This window comes from Sus scrofa, chromosome 3 (genome assembly GCF_054392235.1).
Source record: "Sus scrofa isolate SSC_HxYL_T2T_F1_AM1 chromosome 3, Sscrofa_HxYL_maternal_Yorkshire_Landrace_v2.0, whole genome shotgun sequence".
Classification (NCBI taxonomy): domain Eukaryota; kingdom Metazoa; phylum Chordata; class Mammalia; order Artiodactyla; family Suidae; genus Sus; species Sus scrofa.
Window position 1 is genome coordinate 19,272,322 of NC_139385.1, and position 21,969 is coordinate 19,294,290.

Below are 21,969 nucleotides of genomic sequence, written 5' to 3' on the forward strand. Positions count from 1 at the left end.
TCGGAGGCAGAGGCCAGGGATGCCGTTCCGTGTCCCAGAATATGTAGGACGGTCCGCAGCAGAGAATTGTCCAGCCCAAAGGGTCAGCAGTGCCAAGGGTTGAAACACCCTTCTTTAGATGAAAAGCCAGTATCATTTGGCATAAAAAGAAGATAATCACCAGATAGATATGACAAAAACAAAGTTTTCTTTCTTTCTTTCTCTCTTTTGTCTTTCTGTCTTTTCAGGGCCACACCCGTGGCCTATGGAGGTTCCCAGGCCAGGGGTCCAGTTGGAGCTGTAGCCACCGGCCTACACCACAGCCACAGCAATGCGGGATCCGAGCCACGTCTGACCCACACCACAGCTCACGGCAACGCTGGATTTTTAACCCACTGTGCAAGGCCAGGGATCAGCCCTGCGTCCTCATGGGTACTGGTCAGGTTCCCTAACCACTGAGCCACAACGGGAACTCCAAAAACAAAGCTTTCTTAGTCTGTTCTGGTCAGATACTGTTGTACTTCACAGTGTTCAAAGCAGTGGAATCAGTAATTAGGAGGATTAAGAGGCAATTGACACGGGAACGCCTTTCTCGCTGTGATTCAGTTCACCCAATGCTGTGGAAGTGCCTCAAGTATGGCCACCGGTGCCTCAGTCGCCCAGTACAAGACAGATTTGTGATCGGAGTGGCCTTTGATGCTGTCGCTGCGGTTTCATTCAGGCTCCACAGCAACCCCGTAGGAGGAAAGCCAGCTCTGGCCTGGGAGGAAGAGAGCACAGCCCCTGGGGGTGGACGGCCTTGCCTGCTGGGTTCATGACAAAACGGGGATTCGAACCTGTGGGGCTGCAGCTCCCACCCTCCCCATCCTCCCTTTCTGATGTGGAGGCTTGAGTGTGGGTTCTATCTCTATAGCAGGAGTGGTGAGACTGGGGTGGGGGGGCAGTTTTCTGTGGAATATTCTAGAACCTTCTAGCCATATCTTGCCTTTGGATGCTGAAATTCATCAAGTCATGAGATTGGTACCGTCTCCACCTGAAGCACCAGGTTCCCAAGGGTTTTCCCTGCCTTCCTCTGACACCTTCGTGCCCCTGATCGGGTCCGAGTTTCCCTACAGCCACTCCCTCCAGGCCCTGCAAGTCCTGGCCCTCGCTCCCCAGCTCAGCTCTCTGTCTTCCTTTTAGAACTGTCACCAGTGGCACGGCAGCGCCTTGTCCTTTTTGCCTGTTTGCCGAGAGGAGGGGCCTGAACTGTACTGTCTGGGGGTCCCTTGGTAATGCACTTTGCTCTCCAGCAGCCCCCCTGGACAGCAGGTGCCTGCTTCTCCTCAAAAACATTTGCTCTGAAAGGCAAGAGGCCCAGGGTCTTTCTGCCACTCTTGGGCCCTTCTTGGAGCTGTGACTCTTTGGCCCCTCAAGCCCCTCCCTCTTTAGGAAAGCGCTGAGCCTCTCAGGGTCAAGCCGGGAAGTGACGGGAGGCTCCTCGAGCCTGTTCCCCTGGAAGTGCTGGTCCCTTCGAGGAGGGCGGCCAGCAAAACACGCCCTGGGGCCGCCAGGTGGCACTGAGTTGTGCCAGGCCATTTGCCAGGAACGTGATAAAGTTGGGATTCCCTTTCCCCTCGGGGTACACCCTTGAGCTTTAGCATATTTTATCCGAGAGCAGATGGAACGAGTTCCGATGTGAAGCTCCTGGAAGCCAGAAAGGAGCCGGGAAGAGAGAAGTGGGTGTCGTGGCCAGTGGGGGGGAGCACCAGTGCCTCTTGTCCCTCCGTCTCTCACTCCCACCCATCCCAATGCTCCTGGACCTGGATGCCTACCTCTGCTTCTCCCAAATATTCTCAGAGAGGCTGCCCGAGGCTTCCTGGGTGTGGGGGCGGAAGCACCCGCTCACACCCTGGGACCCTGTGCGGTGGAGCCGCCTCCCTGAGCCCCGAGCTCCTCTTCTGTAAAATAGGAGCTGTGATAATAAGGCGATTGAGTGCTCTTGACACTGAAGAAAGCCCCACACGGGGTGGCGTGGCGTCTCCCCCGTCCGTCTGCTCCCTTGCTTTGCAGGAGAACCAAGGGGAGATAGAGCCAGCGCTGCCCCTTCTCAGGAAGGGCTGTTGTGGATGCAGCCGATTTCTGTCCTGAAACCCGCTGTCCAGAGCATGGAGATAGTGGGGGGGTGGAATCCTCTGGGCTCTTCTTCTCGAAACCTGGCGTAGAAGTTCCGTAAAGAGGGAAGGTGTACCCGCCGGAGCGGTGTCTGGCCCCTAAACCCTGCCAACGGCACTGTTTTCCTGTCCTAGGAGAGTGGCGGCTCCCAGAAGGCTGGGAAGCACGGCCCAGGCCAGGACAAGCCCCACGAGACCTACCGACTCCTGAAACGCAGGAATCTGATCATAGAGGCTGTCACCAACCTCCGCTTAATCGAGAGCTTGTTCACGTAAGGAGTCGTCTGTCTGTGTGTCTGTCTGTCTCGCAGTAATGATATATCCCACGACGGTCCATCCTCACCAGGCACGGAAATGACCTGGTGGCCGTGGCATCTCTCTTCTGCCATGTAGATTCTCACAGGAACCCCTTGGTGGTAGAAAGGGTTTCGGCTGTGTGTGTGATTTGAAAAGCGTAGCCACTGAGGAGTATCGGTTACACTTGCCGGGGAGAGCGTGAAGGCACAGGACACAGAGGCCACGGGGAAGGGCCTTTGCCTTGCTCCTGCTCTAGGGCGTTGGTGCTAAGGGAGGAGTGAGGCGAGAGCCAGGCAGATAAATAGCATCGGCTTATGACGTCGTTGCTAATTCTCCACGGAGCCTTTTGTTCAAACAAAATCTTACAAGGGACACACGTGGAGCTGCCGTGTCTGGGCGGAGCGGAGGCTCTGTGCCCCGCTTTGGTCCTTCCAACCCACTGTTGCCACCGCATCCTGGGCGGCATCCCCAGGCTCCTGGGCAGCCGGTGTCAACGCCCCACAATTGGAAGGACACAAGTTCTCCAGCTAGGGCGAGGAGGCCGCCTGCAGACACTGCTGCCTGGGCCTCTGCGAGGGAGGGAGGGAGCTGGGTGCTCCTGATGCCCCTTCTGGCCCTGCCTTTCTGTGTCCGGCGATCTAGAAACATCGCCCGAGTGGCTCAGTAAGATCTAGAGAGTTGTGCGAGGAGAGGCATCAAAAAGAGCTTCCGATCGGAGGGTGCGGTGGTGGTAAACTGGACCATTCCTTAGCTGGCTGTTGAGTGACCTCAGAGACTCTGAAGCTGGATTTCTGTCACAGAGCGCAGCTCCCCTGCCCACATCCTCAGGAACCGCAGTGAAAGCTCCGATTAGACCCCCAGCCTGGGAACTTCCATATGCCGCACATGTGGCCCTAAAAAGGAAAAAAAAAAAAAAAAAGAGGTGACCTTTGGTATCTTAAAAAGCCACCCTTTCAGTGGTGAAACACCCTGTAAGTCTCCCCGGCTTTCTGCTGGGGCCCGTCAGATGGCAGGTGTCGGTTGCCCGGGTTGGGAAGGGCTTTGCGTCTTCCACGTGGAGGCTGGGCAGAGTCACGGCCTGTCTTGTGATGCCGCAGGATTCAGAAGATGATCATGGATCAGGAGAAGCAGGAAGGCGTGTCCACCAAGTGCTGTAAGAAGTCCATCGTCCGCTTGGTTCGGAACCTGTCGGAGGAGGGCCTCCTGAGGCTGTACCGGACCACGGTCATCCAGGATGGCATCAAGAAGAAGGTAAGCCCCCGCCACGCGCTGGGAGTTTTCTTACCCAGCTTCTCGCATCCTTGTGGTCCCTCAGCTGTGCCTGTACGGCCCGGACCTTGGAAGTTCCCACTCAGCCTCCGCGTTGTGGGGGACAGGGATGATCCCAGCTTCCTGTCGAAGCTGGAAACAGAGGGAGAGCCTGCTTGGGGCTTAGGGCCGCATGTGCAGCCCAAGGCCGGTGTGTCCCCCCGCCACCCCCGGCCCACCTTGAAGGGGAGGAAGGACGGTGAGGCACAGCCAAGCTCAGCTGACTGGCACTGGGAGACGGGAGGCAACATCTAGGAGGCGGAAAATGTAGATCAAGCAGCAAGAACACTATCCACAGAAATCCGCGGAAACACATCCCAGAGGAAACCAGGGCGGAACTCCATTAGCATGTGGGTCGTCGGGTGGCGGGGGCGATGCCTATTCTGTCTCCACTGACCTGCTCCTGCAAAGCGTACAGTTTGGGGCCATTCCCACAGCGGCTGTATCTCCCCGGCTTTACGCAGATTCTAAGGCACACCTTTTTCAGGGTCGGAGTCCTTTGAGACGCTCTGGCTGGGCGGTAGGGCCAAAGGGGATGGCGCGTGGGGACAGGCATTTGTAGTTGCCTGACCTTGTTTCTGACTATGTTTTAAATCTCTGCCTTCCGAAAGCAAGCTCTGCTTGGATGGTTTTTTTGGTTAATAAGCTGGCCAGGTCATTTCTGTTTGTTTTTGTTGTTCATTCGTGTGTTTTTTACTTTGTCTTATTTTTTTTGGAGACCTTTGAAATTTGAAAAGCACAGAGTACTACTAGAAAATGTCTTAAGAAATTCCATTTCTACCATTCCAAGTAGGCAGCTCTCATCAATTTTTACTTTTTTTTTTTTTTTTTTTTTTTTTTTTTGGTCTTTTTATGGCCGCACCCATGGCTTATGGAGGTTCCCAGGCTAGGGGTCAAATCAGAGCTGTAGCTGCCGGCCTACGCCACAGCCACAGCCACAGCCACACCAGATCCGAGCCTCGTCTGCGACCTACACCACAGCTCACGGCAACGCCGGATCCTTAACCCACTGAACAAGGCCAGGGATCGAACCTGCATTCTCATGGATGCTAGTCAGCTTCGTTTCTGCTGAGCCATGACAGGAACGTCTCTCATCAGTTTTTATATCTGCTGTGAGTCCCCTCGACCTGATCCCCTCCTGTCCCTGGCCAGCCAGCCCCTGCCCCCCCAGATCAGGGTCAGAAGGTCTTGGTGCTCACCTCTCATGGGGACAAGAGCCCAGCCTGCCAGCAGCAGCACCTCTGATCTCTGTTGACCTTCACGGAGCCGGTCTTGTGGATGTGCCGCCTTGTCAGGCAGTAATTGAGGGCAGGAAAGTCTCCCCAGGTCTAGGAGTGGAGAGAGGCCATGTTTATACACACACATGGGCATCTGCTGCGTCCCCTGAGCTTATTTGGTCTGATGTCCACCAGGCGGTAGTGGGTGGGGTGGAGGGATGGGGTGGGGAGAGGGCATCCGAGCTAAACATTGAGGGGCCTCCGGCCATGGCGTTCCACATGAGTAGCCCGTTTGCCAGTTAGCAAGGGCCACAGTCTTGCACATCAGCCTCCAGAATAAGTTTCTCGGCAGCGCTTTCTCTGGCACCCAGAGCTTATGCGGCTAGCACGCGGCCCTCGGACCTGGAGCCACACCGGCTGTGGCTGTGCCCCAGCACCCGCCTTCTGCCGTTGCTCCTGCGTCCTACTCTGTCCATCCGGCCTCCGGGAGGTTGGCAGGGCCATTTGGCTGTTAGTGGCAACCAGGAATGTTTGTGTTTGCTTTTAGAGTCTCTGAGGGGTTACTAGCTGTATATCATTGGAGCCTCACAGAACCACAGAAAAGGTTGGCAGGGCAGCAGGGAGGGGTCCCCACTCCCCAGATGAAGAACAGAAGCAATGGAGCCAGTCTCGGCCTTTGAAGCCCCCATCTGGGCGTGGCTGCCTGTTCCCTGTGACCCACAGGCCATTCTGGGCATGAAGCCTGAGGGCCAGAATTATGCATTTAGGAAATCTTAGCGTGCTGTCTCCTGTCCACGGCAGAGCAGAAAGAAGCCTGGCTCGGCGGGGGGCAGGGGGGCAGGCACTCTTCTGCTCAGCCCTGCCAAGTTCTGTCCATTTGTCAGCCTAGTTATCGCTCAGGAAATGATCACCCCCCCTCACGGTTCAGCCTCAGTGCCTTGGCAGAGGCAGAACAGCAAAAGTAGCCCTAAATCCTCTGCCAGTTGAGAAGCGCAGCTGGCAGGGGTCCCACGATGGCACTCGCAGTGCGCAGAGATTAATAGGAGCTGCTTACCTCTTCCAGATGGAAGCCCTCGGGGTTCCTGAGCAACGGTGGGAAATGCTCAGCCAGCAGGCGCAGGCGTCAGGGGCGGCCCCCCGGGGAGCAGCAGGGCGCAGTGGGCCGCAGCCACCCAGTGTGGGCGGGGGGACGCAGGGCAGGCCGCTCCGTCCTCAGGCTGGAGCTCCTCATCTGTCAGAGCAGCCCATTCCGGCTGGCAGAGCTTTATGGGTTGGTCACCGGAGGGATTCTGAGGCCAGAAAGTGTCTTTGTTTGGTTTTGGTTTTGTCTTTTTTTTTGTAGGGTCTTACCCACGGCATGTGGAGGTTCCCAGGCTAGGGGTCCCATCAGGGCTGTAGCTGCCGGTCTACACCACAGCCACAGCAATGCCAGATCGGAGCCTCATCTGCAACCTACCCCATAGCTCATGGCAATCCCAGATCCTTAACCCACTGAGCGAGGCCAGGGGTCGAACCTGCGTCCTCATGGATGCTAGTCAGATTCACTTCTGCTGAGCCACAATGGGAACTCCGAGGCCAGAAAGCATAACGGGAAACTGTCCGGCAGTTTACTTCCATTTTCCTAACTGCCTTTTGGAAACGTTCCTGTCAGCAGGTATAATAACCAAGGTTCCACCTGGAACCAAGATGCGGAACTAAGTCTCCCTTGGCTCCTCCCCTGCCCTTGGGGGCCCCACACCCCTCTCTGCAGGTGGACCTGGTAGTGCACCCATCCATGGACCAGAACGACCCTCTCGTGAGAAGCGCCATCGAGCAGGTTCGGTTCCGGATCTCCAACTCGAGCACCGCCAACAGGCAAGTGGCGGCTCCCTCGGGAATTCCAGGCACTTCCCATCCCGAAGTGGCTCCCACCAAAGCCCTTCATTCATGCTTGGGCGAGGTCATTGGAGTCCCTGATTTGGGGTTTATGGTTCACGATCCCCCTAGTCTCAACAAGGATCACTTTCTGGAATTTTTTTTTTTTTTTGCTTTTTAGGGCTGCACCTGCAGCAGATAGAGGTTCCCAGGCTGGGGTCGAATCAGAGCTCTAGCCACCGGCCTACACCACAGCCACAGCAACACAGGATCCGAGCCGTGTCTGCGACCTACACCGCAGCTCACGGCAACACCCTATCCTTAACCCACTGAATGAGACCAGGGATCAAACCCACATCCTCATGGATCCTAGGCATGTTCATTTCCGCTGAGCCACAATGGGAACTCCCAATTTCTGGATTTTTTTTTTTTTTTTTTTTTTTTTAGGGAAAAAATCCTGATGTTCTTAATTCTAGTCTAATAGCGTGTGGACAGAGCGCTCCACGTCCTGGGCCCTGTGATGTCTGATCCTGCTCAGGTTCACAAGAGCGCAGAATGATTCCAGTTGCCTTTCTGAGCTCTTCTCTCCTTTGGTTCATAAACCACCTAATGGGCTGAGAGGAAACTCAGTGGGAGAACATTCTCAGCGGGGCTTTAAACCAGGGGTGGCCCCTGGGGCAGGCAGCGGGCTGGGGGTGGCCTGCAGGTGTTGGTGAGTGTCGCCTGCCTCACCTGGGCCGCAGGTACTTCGAATCCAGTGCCAATTGATTTCATGTCAAATTCCTGATTTCTAGCACGGATCAAAGTGTCAGGTGACCCAGCACATCGGGCTGCCTTTCTCACAAAGTAGCGGCTGCCCCGGAGGCGGGGGTACCCTGTCCAGGTCACCCTCAAGTGTCCAGTGCGCTGACACATTTTATCTGTTTGCATCACCCATCTGGCCCCTGATTTAAAACCCTGGGGCCAGATGGCTTCCTGCAGTTCTGAAGGACAGACCCTGTCCTTTCTCAGCCCCTGGTTTTCTAACACACCGTTGCATCTTGTGTTTGGACCTCAGGGTTAAAATGTCCCAGCCTCCGGCACCTCAAGGGGACCCCGAAGAAGGAAGTCAAGGCGGAAAGGGCCCGAGCGGGTCAGGAGACTGCCAGCCGAATGCCTCCTCTACGCTGGAGGGTGGCCGGGTGAAAAAGAGCGATAAGAAAATGAACGTACCCCACCTGAAAAATTACAAGCCCGTCGTAGGTAAAAAGCAACTTCCTGTCAGGGCCTGATTGTGTTGCGGGTGCTGCTTGAGTCCCTCGGGGATCCACATGGAGCCCTGGGCTGCAGACAGAGTATCGGGCCAGATCGCCGGGGTGGCGGGGGGCTGGTCAGGACGTCTGCCGGCAGCAAGTGTCCCATCTGCGAAACGGGGACGAGGCTTGCCCGGCGTACCTCCCAAGGCTGGGCAGGGCCCGGGTGACACGATGCTCTAGGTCCCAGCCGGGGTCCTTGTGCACAGAGATGAACTCCTGCGGAATCTCCTCAGGTCGGAGCATTCTGTAAACCGCAGAAAATCCCTGCCTCTCTAGAGCCCCCACACCTCTGGTAGTGACAGTCACGGACGAGTTTGTGTGTCCACGTCACCTCCCCGGATGCAGGTCCTACTGGGCTGCTTGTGTTGGGCTGTCTGCTTCTCTGTGGGTGGAGCGAGTACAGACCTCCATGGGGACAGGGGGCAGACCCCTGCCAGGCAGCAACGTCTGGGTGTGGGACAGGCAGCTCGGGAGTCCAAGTGGCAGCGTCATTGATGTGACTTCCTCGCCGAGGGCCCGGTCACGCAGACGAGGCCCCTCCTCTCGAGGTCTCGGGCTTAGCACAGGCGGAGGGAGAGGCCTGCGCACCGTGGTGCCCAGCGGAGCGGTACGTGTGCTCCCATGGACCACAGGCAGCCGAGGGGGTCTTCCGGTCCTCGGGCCTCGCCGCCCTGTCCCTGCGCCTCCCTTCTCTCCCACCTGCCTCCTCTCACTGAGGAAAGTCCCAGAAAACTGTGTCGAAGTTTTGACTTTCGGAGTTCCCGTGGTGGCACAGTGGGCACCCATCCACCTATTATCCATGAGGACACAGGTCTGATCCCTGCCCTCGCTCAGGGGTCGAGGATCCAGCGTTGCCCTGAGAGGTGGTGTAGATTCACAGACACGGCTCGGATCTGGCATTCCTATGGCTGTGGCCAGTGACTACTGCTCTAATTTGACCCCTAGCCTGGGAACCTCCATACGCTGCGGGTGCAGCCCTAAAAAGACAAAAGAAAGAAAAAAGAAAAGAAAGAAGCTACGTGGGAAGAGCCTGGATTTTGGAGTATTTTGCACAGGCTCCCCAGGCCCTGAGTCCCCAGGCAGAGGTCTGGCCCATGCCCCATGTTCTCCTTCCTCGCGCTGCCCCAAAACTCGGGCCTCCTGGCCCTTCTCCACTGTGCCAGGCACACCTCCCTGTCTCAGCCTCCCAGCATTCGCCCTGGGGTGCATGTCCCCAGGGATCTACCTGGCCTGCTCCCTGGCGGACTCAACTTCCCTTGAGGTCTGTCCCCAGCCAGGGCTTTCCTGGCCTCTTTGTAGAATCACAGCCCTCCTCTCTGTTTCTTGCTTTATTTCTCTGCATCAGTCCTTTCCATCCGACATACTTTGTTAGGCATTTGTTATTGTCTGCTCTTTCCCACGAGAAACTAGGTCTCCTGAGAGTGAGAACATTTGTTGTCCCCAGGCCCCCTGGGACACAGTGGCACTCCAGTTTGTAAGTGAATTGAACTGAATTGAATCTGGGATTTCATTTCATTTTATTTTATTTTTTGGCTTTTTAGGGCCACACTCGCAGCATATGGAAGTTCCCAGGCTAGGGGTTGAATCAGAGCAACAGCTACCGGCCTACCGACTGAGCGAGGCCAGGGATCGAACCCGCAGCCTCATGGTTCCTAGTTGGATTTGTTAACCACTGAGCCACGGCAGAAGCTCCGAACCTGAGATTTTAAAGCACCTCCCTCCTTCTTTCCTTTCCCAGTTCCTGGACTTGGGCGTTCCCTCGGGTTTCTGCCCAAAATGCCTCGCCTGCGGATGGTCCACACGTTTCTGTGGTACCTGATCTATGGGCACCCTGCCAGCGACACGGTGGAGAACCTGTGCCACGGCAGTGAAAAGTGGACGAGGAAGCAGGAGCCGGGCAGGACGGGAGTCCCAGGCTCCTCAAGCGACCTGGAGGACTCCTCCGCCGCCCCATCCAGTGACACCCCAGATCGAGCCACCTGGGAGAGTGAAATGGAGCTCTCCTCGGAGACGGGTGAGGTGCCCCAGGCAGCCAGCCGGAGGACCCTAGGGGGGGTCGGGTTCCGTGTCCCCATGCTGTCTCGGTCAAAAGAAAGACACAATCCAAAGTTCCTGAACCTCCCCCCTTGGTCAGGCTTCCTGCCTGACCAAGGAGGGTTTGGCCTGAGTTTGCGGGGAGAGGGAACCGCGACCTCCTGGGAGGGGGCAGCACCGTCAGGACCAGGACCGTCTGCAGGCCTGACTCCCGTCTTCCCCTAGTTTACGTGGACGAGGCCTCGTGGATGCGCTACGTCCCTCCCGTCCCAGTCCACAGGGACTTTGGCTTCGGCTGGGCTCTGGTCAGCGACATTCTCCTCTGCCTGCCCCTCTCCATCTTCATCCAGATCGTGCAAGTCAGCTTCAAGGTACTGGGCTGTCGCAGGGGCTGCTCCCTCGGCTCCACACCGAGGGCCTTCACCCACCGGGTCAGGGGCAAACGCTGCAGGACTTGGAGCTGCCTGATTGGCTGCCTGGCTGCCTGGCTGGCTGGTGGGTCAAAGGCAATACTTCAAAGACTTGTTCTTTTAGATAGATCAATCAGTAGACAGCTAGACAGACAATTACAGTGTAACCATACAGCATGTTTTTACAGGAATTCCCATTGTGGCTCAGCAGGTTAAGAAGCTGACATAGTGTCTGTGAGGACGGGGGTTCGATCCCTGGCTTCGTTCAGTAGGTCAAGAATCCAGCATTGCTGCAAGCTGCTGCGTAGGTCACAGATGTGGCTCAGATCTGGCGTGGCCGTAGCTGTGGTGTAGGCCCACAGCTGCAGCTCCAGTTAGCCCCTAGCCTGAGAACTCCTATATGCCGCACATGTAGCCCTAAAAAGAAAAAAAAGCTTTTTTTAACTCTTTTTTTTTTTTTTTTTTTTTTTTTTGTCTTTTCTGGGGCCACACCCATGGCATATGGAGGTTCCCAGGCTAGGGGTCTAATGAAGCCATAGCCGCCGGCCTACACCACTGCTACAGCAACGCCAGATCCCCAACCCACTGAGCAAGACCAGGGATCGAACCCGCAGCCTCATGGTTCCTAGTCGGATTCGTTAACCACTGAGCCACGACGGGAACGCCAGAAAATGTGTTTTTTTAATATGTTTTTACGAATTTGGTAAATATAGAAAAGGGAGAGTAGAAATTACCAAAAAATTCTCTAACTTTATCTCTCCGAGATCATGACTGCTAGTGTTTTTGGTAATTTTCTTCTAGTCTTTCTTTCCTATGCCGTGTTTGTGTGTATACGTGAAATCTTCCTTTAAAAAAGAGCTGAATGGAGGCCACACTGTATTTAGTCTCTTATTATCTAGAGTTCTTTCTACTGAACAATATATTGTGTTTTCTACATTATCTAGTTCCAACCTGATGTTAGATAAATTCATAAAATTCCTTCTTAGGCGCGTTCCCTAATTTATTTACCCGATATTCAATTTTTGGACATTTTCGTTTCATTTTCTTGGGGTACATGACACGTTGAGAAATACCTTTTAGTAGACGTAGTTGTGGGCAGCCCCCCAAGTTTTTTTTTTTTAGGGTAGGGATAGAAGTAGAATCACTGGTTTCAAAGGGAATAAGCCTCTGTCATCTTTTTGTAAAAGTATAAATAAATACACTCCCCTGCTGCTTCCCAGAAGGGCTTTAGCAGTTGTATGCCCACCAGCAGTGAGTGAGGGCACCCGTTTAGTGCGCCCAGCAGCGCGGCAGGTGGGTGGGAGCTGGAGGTGACAGGACTGGGAGCAGAGATGTGGGAGGTTTTGGGGGGAACAGGAAAGAGGGGGACTGTCTCCACGGGGCCGATGGTCAGGTTCAGAGAGACCCCAGCCCAGAAAGTCACGGGGAGGCTTTATTCACGTTCACCCTGGCCGCGAGGACGGGCCCAACCAGAAACTCAACCCCCGCAGGTGGACAGACTGGACGAGTTCCTGAACGACCCCGTGAAGAAGCACACGCTGATCCGCTTTCTCCCCCGGACCATCCGGCAGCAGCTTCTCTACAAGAGGTGAGCTTCCCCGAAGGTGCCTAGTTAGGCTTCCGCGTCATCATTGAGCAGACAGGGGAGAGGTCGCTCTGCCTGCCAGCTTGTAAAGACCCAAGGTCATTAATACAGCCACCTGTGACCTTCTACACAAAGCCCAGGGGCAAACGAAGTGGGGGCTGGTGCCTTTTAGTACTCGACTTCAAGGGACTTTTAAAGTAAGATCTGCTGGCATTCGTTACCGCTAAGTCGTGGCTTCGCGGTAACAAACCCGACTAGTATCCATGAGGACGTGGGTTCAATCCCTGGTCCCTCTCAGTGGGTTAAGGATCTGGCGTTGCCGTGAGCTACCGTGTAGGGGGCACACGTGGCTCGGATCCCACGTTGCTGTGGCCGTGGTGTAGGCCGGCAGCTGCAGCTCTGATTTGTCCCCTGGTCTGGGAACTTCCTTATGCCATGGGTGCGGCCCTAAAAAGACAAAAGCAAACCGAAAGAGTGACATCCGCTGGTAAAGAGGATGGAGTGGTGGTGGAGTGGTGTTGCCTTTTGTGCCCAGGCTCCCCATGCAGGTCAGGGCCGCCTTGCCCTGCCTGATGTTGGGAAGGGGGTTCTGGGTCTCAGCCTGTCCTGGAGGTCCCACAGGTGGGAGAGGGAGAGATGGGCGGCGTCCCTCATCCCCACGTAGACCCCTGATGACAGCTGAGAGCACCCCCCACTCTCTTTTTCCCAGACGCTACATTTTCTCGGTGGTGGAGAGCCTCCAGAGGCTGTGCTACATGGGGCTGCTCCAGTTCGGCCCCACGGAGAAGTTTCAGGACAAAGATCAGGTAATGACCCCTGAGCCCAGATGAAGGGGCTCCCCGACTGCAAAGCGCCCGTTTCCCGGCAGCCACCCCGCTGCTGCCTCTGAGGCTGCCCCCCCGCATCCGGCTGGTGTCTCCCTCCCAGGTCTTTATCTACCTGAAGAAGAAGGCGGTCATCCTGGACACCACCATCTGCGACCCGCATTACAACCTGGCCCGCAGCAGCCGGCCCTTCGAGAGGCGTGTCTACGTCCTGAACTCCATGCAGGACGTGGAGAACTACTGGTTCGACATGCAGTGCGTCTGCCTCAATACCCCACTAGGTACCGCCGGCCTCCCCGGCCTCCCTGTTGTCCCTGCCTCCTGTGGGAAACTGGGAACCGAGACCTCCCAGATACCAGAGGCCGCCTGCTGGTTTTCAGGCTGTTCCCCAGGGGTGTCCTGGCAGCTCCGTAGAGGTGGGGGGGGGTGATGGGCCTTACCTAGGGAGCCCCCAGCCCCCATCCCACTGAGTCCAGGCAGCTCCGCTTTTGTCTTTATTCATTTGCTCGTCCAGTAGGTATATAAACACCTTGTGTGTGTCACCCGGCCGTGGGGCTTCTGTGCCCTTGGAGAAGCACAGCGCCCAGGGAGCCCCCGTGTGATAGGTGCCGGCGAAGACATGCAGCGGGCGATGGGCTGAGGGCATTTGAGTGGGCTGCTCAGGAGCAGGGGACGCGGCGCCAAGCTCAGAAGGATGAGGCTGAGCCGGCCGTGCCCAGTGCGGGGGAGGAGCGCCCCAGGCAGACGCAGAGGCCCCCAGTGTTGGTGGCGAAAGGGTGGGTGGGAGGAGAACGGCAGCGGAGCCGGAGGTGTAGGCGGGAGCCAGACTCTGGGGCCTTGCAGGGCTCAGGGAGGGGTGGGGTTTGTTCTCAGAGCAGCAGGAGGCCGTGGGTGGTTGTCAGCCGAGATCTCTCGTCTTTCTAAGCTGTCCTGGCTGCGGGGGTGGAGAACAGACAGAAAAGCACCAGAGGAGACGCAGGGGGGCCAGCTAGGGGCCGAGACTCGGGCCCAGGAGAGGGTCACTGTTCACAGTGCAGGACGCAGGACGGGCTGGGCCGTAACTGGAAGGAGGACCTGGCCGTCGGGTGGATGGGATGACCTCCGCTTCGGGTCAGACCTTTGCTTGTGTCCCTTTCTCCCCCTGGAAGATCCGATCTGTGTTCCCTTTGCAGAAGGCCCCCCCTTCTTCAAGCATTCTCTCTCTGAGGAAGCCTTTCCAGCATCTTCACTGTCACCTGACGTCACTCTGTGAATTCCTCGAGCACAGGAGATTTGGCTTTCATCCCCAGCATGTCTCAAAGTGCCTGGTGCCTGGGCCTGACATCCCTTACATGTTCATTGCCTGGATGGAGGGTTTGTAGGAGGCGCCAGACTCTCCAGGCTTGTGCTCGTTCCTTTAAGCCAGTATTCACCTGGCCCTTTCTTAGCACTTCTCCCGGGAGGAAAAGCGTGCCACCCTCCCTGTGCACGGGGGCCAGGCCTCCCATTCTCTTCCTCCTGTCGCAGAGCCGGAAGATCAGACACTTTGATTTTTGCAAAGCAAGAGCCACCTGTCTTTTGGGTGGGACCGCTGAATGCCGTAGGCTAATGAGCACACCATGGAGCTCCTTTAATGGATCCAGACAGGTTTTAGAGGCAGTGTGCCTTGCAGAAGCCTCTGGCATCAGCAGTGAATTCGGCTTTTCCCATCGCGGGTTTTAAAGTGCTCCAGCTCCCCTGCACTTTGTACCTAGATAAAAATTTTGCAAACCAGCATGTTATTTGCACCAAAGTTCTTCAGGCTTGACAGTTGGTAAATTCCCACCCCTGTTCATGCTCATGAGCCACAGAGTTTATTGAGTCTTAATCGGGCATTGATTGTCCCGTCCCTTCATTCAGCAGACACATGAGGGGGTTCTGCCCCCATAGAGTGAGAGAAAAGCATCATGTAATAAGATGTAAGCATCCTTAAAAGCAGGGCTCCCAGAACAAGAGTGCATGGGCAGCACCCAGGGAGCATGGGGAGATGCAGATTACTGGGTGCTGTCCAGAGACTGGGATGCAGCAGCCCTGGGGGTGGGCGGCCTCTCTATCGCCAAGGAGGCAGCTTGGTGGTGCACGAAGAAACACTGCCTAAAGGCCTCTTAGGTTCAGTGTCCGTTCAGATGCATGACCTTGGGTAAGCTCTTCGTTGCCTCCTAAGCCTCAGTTTCTTTGTTTCTCATCTGGGAAGACCACCTGGTGGGCCCAGGCAAAGCTTGGACCAGATGTCCTGGATAAACCTCCGGCTACTGGAGGGCACGGCTCATCCTGCCGCCAAAGTTTCCAGCTGAGCCTGATGTGAGAGGCTCTTTGACAGTCTGCAAAGTATGGCCTTCCCTGGCCTTACCCAAGCAACGGTTTTAGTCCAGTTTGTATTCTCTTACAAGAAATGCAGTCTGCTCTATTGTGGAATAACTGTTTAAAATTTCCCAATCACATGAATGCACCTCTGGGGCACTCTGGGAACATCTGGCTGCTCCAGTGGGCCCGGTGACACCGCCTGCCCCCGACCCTCCAGGTCCCTGCCGCCCCGGCCCCCGCTGTCGTTTTCATTTCTCTCCTCTTCCGTGTGGCAGACTGCTCCCCGGGGCTCCCCACCAGAAGGAAGCCTTGGGGTTTCTCTGGTTTCCAGCTGCGCTTCCCTCCTGCAGCAAGTCCAGGCCGCGTGCATGCATGCAGGCCCTTTCTCGGGTTTACCCCCGGCTTTAACCTCCGCTCCCCTCCACGCGCTAACATAAGGCCTTTTGTGCCAAGAGGTCCTGCCCGTTTCAGACCCACTCCCCTGGTGGGGAACCTAGTCATGGGAAGGGACTCGACCCTCCTCCCACCGGCCGGCAGCCCTCCGTGGCCCCGCCAGCCCACGGCAGGAAGGGGTCATTGAGGGGCTCGTGTGTGGTCTTCCAGGCGTGGTGCGCTGCCCGCGTGCCCCGAAGAACAGCGGCCCGGATCAGAGCAGCGACGAGGAGGGCAGCCTGCAGAAGGAGCAGGAGCGCGCCGTGGACCGGCACAACCTGGAGCGCAAGTGTGCCATGATGGAGTACACCACGTGCGTGCGTCCCCCCCTCGCCGCGCTGTCCCACGGGCAGGGGCCTGGGGGTCTCTGGCTTCGCTCTCAGGCCGGGAAGCCCGAGTCTCTGGCTCCTGTCAACCCCAGCTGTGCTTTAGGTAGCCCACCCATTGTTGAAAAAAGCAAAGGGAGGCGTTCTCATAGTGGCTCAGTGGTTAACGAATCCGACGAGGAACCATGAGGTTGCGGGCTCGATCCCTGGCCTTGCTCAGCGGGTTAAGGATCCGGCGTTGCCAAGAGCTCTGGCGTAGGTTGCAGACTTGGCTCGGCTCCCGAGTTGCTGTGGCTGTGGTATAGGCTGGTGGCCACAGCTCCGATTAGCTCCCTAGCCTTGGAACTTCCGTGTGCTGCAGGAGTGGTCCCAGAAAAGGCAAAGAGACAAAAAACAAAAAAAGGGAATTTGTTGCTGAAGTTCACATGTTGGGAATTTTACCTAAAAATCTGGGCATTTGACCTGTTCTTCCCTTCTGCCTGTCAGGCATTTCTCTGCGGAGGTAACAGTTACAATACGCGCCCCCACCCATTCCCTGGGCTCTTTCGGTTGCCAAGGAGGGGCTCATTTTTTGTTTATCTCCCGCCTCCCAGGGGCAGCCGTGAGATCGTGGACGAAGGCTTGATCCCCGGCGACGGGCTGGGAGCTGCTGGGCTTGATTCCAGTTTCTACGCGCACCTAAAGCGAAACTGGATCTGGACCAGCTACATCATCAACAAGGCCAAAAGGGTGGGGCGCCCATCCCCAAACCCCCCCTCCCACCCTTCCCCCCGGGACTGCCATTCACTGCTCACCTGCCTCTCCTTTACCTGGCTCACCGTGTTTGAATTGGCCAAACCAAAATTGACCAGAAACACAATTATTTCCGTGTGTACTGAAGGAGTGTCAGGCCTGGCCTTTTTTGGTCTTTTTTTTTTTTTTTTAATGGATTCTGATTTCTTCTGCGATGTGGACAGGCATTGAAAGAAGAACATAAAGTCTGTAAGACCAAGGTCATACGTGAGGAGGTGCCTGGCGATGGGCGAGTGTCGGCTCCTGTATAGCCGCGCTCAGCCTCTGCATCAGAGGTGCACACGCATCTCAAAACTGTCCTGGGCTCCTGGCAGCTCACGCTTCACCTGCTGCTTGTCCTTGTCTTTCAGTCGAACACGACAGAGAACGGGATCACAGTGAGGCTGCAGACGTTTCTGTCCAAGCGCCCGCTGCCTCTCAGTGCCAGAGGTACGTGGGCTGGCCGTTCCCTAGAGACCGACGTGGGACGGCTGTGCCTTAGCTTTGGCTCCTGGCCTCTGAAGGTCACTTGGAAACACTGTCTCCTGCGCTTTTTTCCAGGCGGCAGCAGGTTGAACCTCTGGGGAGAGGCTCGGGCAGGATTGGAGCTGCGTGCGGACCGGGAAGAGCAGGTGGAAGTTGACCGAGAGCCCACGCTGGACAGGAACCAGAGGGTGAAGGGTGGGAAAAGCCAGAAGCGGAAACAGGTGAAGAAGGACCCCGAGAAGAAGACCAAGAGGAAGAAAAAAGGTTCCGTGGCAATGGCGGCTTTTTTCTTTTTTTTCTTTCTTTTTTTGCAAGCAAGCAAAGTCTTTATTACGAGAAAGCAGGCAGCTCCCAGGACAGTTGGGAGGGGGAAGAAGAGCCTCCCCCCTATTGGCTTATGGGGGTTTTTACTGCTTAAGGATGGGGGGGTACCAACGTGGGGTCCAGAAAGATGTGGTTTTCTCCCATTGGCCTTGGCCAGTTACCTATATCGGTCCTTGTCCGATAGGGGTCTTGGGGGTGGAAGTGTCCCGTGAGTCTCATGGTTTCTTTGCCCTCCTCTTCCCGTAGACTGAGTCACAGGGGATTAGGGAGTCATGTCCATCTGGGCGTAGGTACACTCCCGATAGTAAACAAGGCCTGTGGGGACGATATCCCCTGCAGCCCTTAAGCCACAAATGCTCATCAGTGACCCTATCAGAGCATGCATCGACGCCCCTGCTCCCACACGGACTCCCTGAGTTACTCTCCTGCCTCAGTCCCCCCCTAGAGTTGGAGACTCTAACTGCGGGGGGAAAGGGGCCAGCCTCGCTCTGACTGCTTCCTGCTGACAGGGGGCGTCGTTAGGGGAGAGCAGTTAGCTCTCCACTCCTGGGACCGTCGGGCGGGCTTCGAATCATTCCAGACAGCACTGGCTGTTGTGGCTTGTCTTTGCACATTCCAGCTCGGGCGGCACAGCAGCCTCCCTCGGCCTGGCCTGGGCCTGAGCTCTGCCCGCCGACGCGGTTCCCTCTCCCCGAATTCGCAGCGCTCGCTCTGCGTGACGGGCTCTTCTTTTCCCAGCCCGGCCTGCTGGCTGAGAGGTCCTTGAACGTCTCCTGTGCTTCCCCCCTGCTTTCTCCGCCTTTGTGCCTTAGTAGAGCCTTTTCACTTAGTAACCCCCTCAGATCAAATTTCTGATTTCATCTCACCTGAAATAAACCTTGGCCCAAAATCCTTAGCAGAATCCTCACAACCAGCCAAAATCCTATTCTTTTGGTTTACCTTTTCATATCTGCATTTGTGTGCATCAGGGCAAAGTTATGTTGTGTTTTTATTTTTATTTTTTGTTGTTGTTGTTGTTTTGCCTTTTCCAGGGCCGCACCGGTGGCATATGGAGGTTCCCAGGCTAGGGGTCCAATCAGAGCTGTAGCCGCCGGCCTACACCACAGCCACAGCAACACAGGATCCGAGCCACGTCTGCGACCTACACCACAGCTCATGGCAACACTGGACCCTTCACCCACTGAGCAAGGCCAGGGACTGAACCCGCAACCTCATGGTTCCTAGTCAGATTTGTTAACCACTGTACCACGACGGGAACTCCTTGTCGTATTTTTAGTTTTTTTTTTTTGTTTTTTTTTTTTTTTTGTCTTTTGTTGTTGCTATTTCTTGGGCCGCTCCCGTGGCATATGGAGATTCCCAGGCTAGGGGTTGAATCGGAGCCATAGCCACCGGCCTACGCCAGAGCCACAGCAACGCGGGATCCGAGCTGCGCCTGCAACCTACACCACAGCTCACGGCAACGCCGGATCGTTAACCCACTGAGCAAGGGCAGGGACCGAACCCACAACCTCATGGTTCCTAGTCGGATTCGTTAACCACTGCGCCACGACGGGAACTCCTTTTTTTTTTAGTTTTTTTTTTTTTTTTTTTGTCTTTTGTTGTTGCTATTTCTTGGGTATTTTTAAATCAAAGGAAAGATGGGGTCACATAAGCCTGTGGGGTCTCCCCAGATCCCACAAACCCCTCTTGTGTGGTGCCTGGTAGATCCCTGTTTTGACTCTTCGTCTGGGCAGTATCTACAGTGAGGGAGGGCAGCAAAGAGACCAGTGTCCATGTTTTAGGCAACTTTTATATCCCTTCAGTGTTGTGTGTGTTTTAACAACGATCTGTTAGCTATAGCTTTTTCAGCTGAAACTAGAATGTTTAAATAGGAATTTTTTTTTTGCGGGGGGGGTGGGGGGAAACGTGCAGAGGTTCCCCAGCCAGAGATCGAACCCAAAACTGTGCCACAGAAGACTCGAGCCACAGCAGTGACCATTGCTGGAGCCTTAACCCACTGAGCCACAAGGGAACTCCAGGAAACTGTTCTTAGTGGTTTATTTAGCTGGTGTTTATAACAAATAACCTTGCATCCGTTGAAATGGCCTTCTCATTTTAGCCTGTGTAAGATCAATTTGAAAAAGAAAAAAAAAAAATCAAGGAGTTCCCATCATTGTGCAGCGGAAACGCATCCGACTAGGAACTGTGAGGTTGCAGGTTCGATCCCTGGCCTCCCTCAGTGGGTTAAGGATCCAGCGTTGCCATGAGCTGTGGCATAGGCTGGCAGCTACAGCTCTGATTGGACCCCTAGCCTGGGAACCTCCATATGCTACGGGTGCAGCCCTAAAAAGCAAAACAAAAACAAACAAAAAGATCAATCTGGCTCTCAAAGAATTCATCACAAGGCAAAATGTGGTGGTGGTGGTGCTTTGAATCTAAATGCTCTTTTGGGGGGCAGGGGCGTACCTGCAGCATGTGGAAGTTCCTGGGCCAGGGATCAAACCCACGCCACACCAGGGACCTGAGCCGCTGCAGTGACAACGCCAGATCCTAAATGTGCTGCACCACAAGGAAATCCCCAAATCTAAATGCTACTAGTACCCATGAGAATGTGAGTTCGATCCCTGGCCTCACTCAGTGGGTTAAGGATCCAGCGTTGCCGTGAGCTGTGGTATAGGTCGCAGACGCACCTTGGATCCTGTGTGGCCGGCAGCTACAGCTCCGATTCGACCCCTAGCCTGGGAACCTCCATATGCCACAGGTGGGGGCCCTAAAACGACAAGACCCCCAAAAATGCTCTTGCCTGCCCACTTGTCTCCTGCCCTCTTTTGGCAGCCGCTTACCAAACTGGCAGTCTTTTGAAATTGGCGGTAGCATAGGGCATCTGCCTGCGAAACTGCTGCAGTATCTCCCTTAGGGGAGGGAGGCCCTGGGCACCCAGTGGTTCGGAGCTCATGGTTCATACCCCGTGTCTGCTGCGTACTAGGCCGCGTGACTCTGCATTTCAGATCCCTCCCCTGCCGGACGGGGATGATCATTGTATCCTTCACGTACAGTTGTTGTAAAGTGTTTCTTTGTTTTGTTTTGTTTTTGTTTTTGTTTTTTGTCTTTTTGCCTTTTCTTGGGCCGCTCCCAAGGCATATGGAGGTTCCCAGGCTAGGGGTCTAATCAGAGCTGTAGCCGCCAGCCTACGCCAGAGCCATAACAACGCAGGATCCGAGCCGCGTCTGCAACCTACACCACAGCTCACAGCAACGCCGGATCCTCAACCCACTGAGCAAGGCCAGGGATGGAACCCGCAACCTCATGGTTCCTAGTCGGATTCGTTAACCACTGCGCCACGATGGGAACTCCCTAAAGTGTTATTTTAATTACAAGCGAAGATAGGTTAAAAAGCTTAAGCCAGTGTTTGGCATCTGGTAGATATTCCATAACGTTGGAGACCTTATTATTTAGGTAGTAGCTATTTTGTGCCCAGCGCTGTGCCAGGTATTTTATACCCAGTCTCATTCCATCCTTGGGGCGGCCCTGGAGCGCAGGCCTGGTCCCCACGGTGCCCCAGAGTTTGCACAGCATCACTGAGGTTGCAGGGCTGGGAGTGGTGGGGACCCGCTCCTGGGGCGGGCACACCCCAGCAGACTCCGCAGCTTCTGCGCGAGGCGCCGCCCTCCAAGGGCTCAGGGCTGCCCGGTGGAGGCTCAGAGGCAGGCAGATACCTAACATGAGGTTGCATTCAGGCTGCCCAGCCTGTCCCCATGAAATCTGACCAAAGAGAAGTGACGAAAGGGCTGAAAAAAAAAAAAAAAAAAAAAACCTCCCTTAGGAAGGGCTGAGTCGTTTGTGGTTAGTGTGCCCGAGTCCCCACCCGATGAGATTCAGACAGCCTGACCCCTGGGTGGGGACCCTTTCCCTCTCCAGAGGGACAGCTCCAAACCGGTTGTCAGAGGCACCCCCCTCCTCTCCCCGTCTTAGAAGAGCCCCCGGAGGAGAAAATCAAGAGACCGCGTTACCACGACGAGGCCGACCAGAGCGCCCTGCAGAGAATGACCCGGCTGCGCGTCACGTGGTCCATCCAGGAGGACGGGCTGATCATGCTCTGCCGCATCGCCAGCAACATCCTCAACCCCAAGGTGCGTGGGCCCCTCCCGGGGTGGGGGCGCTGTGCTGCCTGACCCCTCCACCCCCCGACACCGTTGCGGGGCCTCTGCGAGAAGCATTTCCCAGGATTCTGCACGGAATAACACGCTCGTCTCTAACACATTTCCTTCCAGCCATTGGGTTGGGGGGGGGTGTGTCTGTCTGTCTGTCTGTCTCCAGCTGCAGACCAAGCAGCTCAGAGCAGTGCCCTCTCTTCACATGCGCTCTGGCCCTTC

General features: G+C 55.8%; 1 protein-coding gene across 4 annotated transcripts in view; it reads left to right on the forward strand.

The window, feature by feature from the left end:
* Positions 1-21,969, forward strand: part of GTF3C1 (general transcription factor IIIC subunit 1) — a 71,189-nt gene that overhangs the window by 29,276 nt on the left and 19,944 nt on the right. For all 4 annotated transcript variants that reach the window (XR_014840388.1, XR_014840389.1, XM_005662064.4 and 1 more), the window contains exons 11-24: positions 2,268-2,404; positions 3,527-3,680; positions 6,705-6,808; positions 7,866-8,050; positions 9,842-10,117; positions 10,363-10,508; positions 12,038-12,135; positions 12,842-12,938; positions 13,060-13,237; positions 15,882-16,023; positions 16,630-16,765; positions 17,179-17,257; positions 17,369-17,557; positions 21,569-21,726. Coding sequence is in view for 2 of the 4 variants with exons in the window: in XM_005662064.4 (XP_005662121.1) it covers positions 2,268-2,404; positions 3,527-3,680; positions 6,705-6,808; positions 7,866-8,050; positions 9,842-10,117; positions 10,363-10,508; positions 12,038-12,135; positions 12,842-12,938; positions 13,060-13,237; positions 15,882-16,023; positions 16,630-16,765; positions 17,179-17,257; positions 17,369-17,557; positions 21,569-21,726 (2,079 nt within the window). In the remaining 2 variants the exon portion in view is untranslated. The remainder of the gene's footprint in view (positions 1-2,267; positions 2,405-3,526; positions 3,681-6,704; positions 6,809-7,865; positions 8,051-9,841; positions 10,118-10,362; positions 10,509-12,037; positions 12,136-12,841; positions 12,939-13,059; positions 13,238-15,881; positions 16,024-16,629; positions 16,766-17,178; positions 17,258-17,368; positions 17,558-21,568; positions 21,727-21,969) is intronic.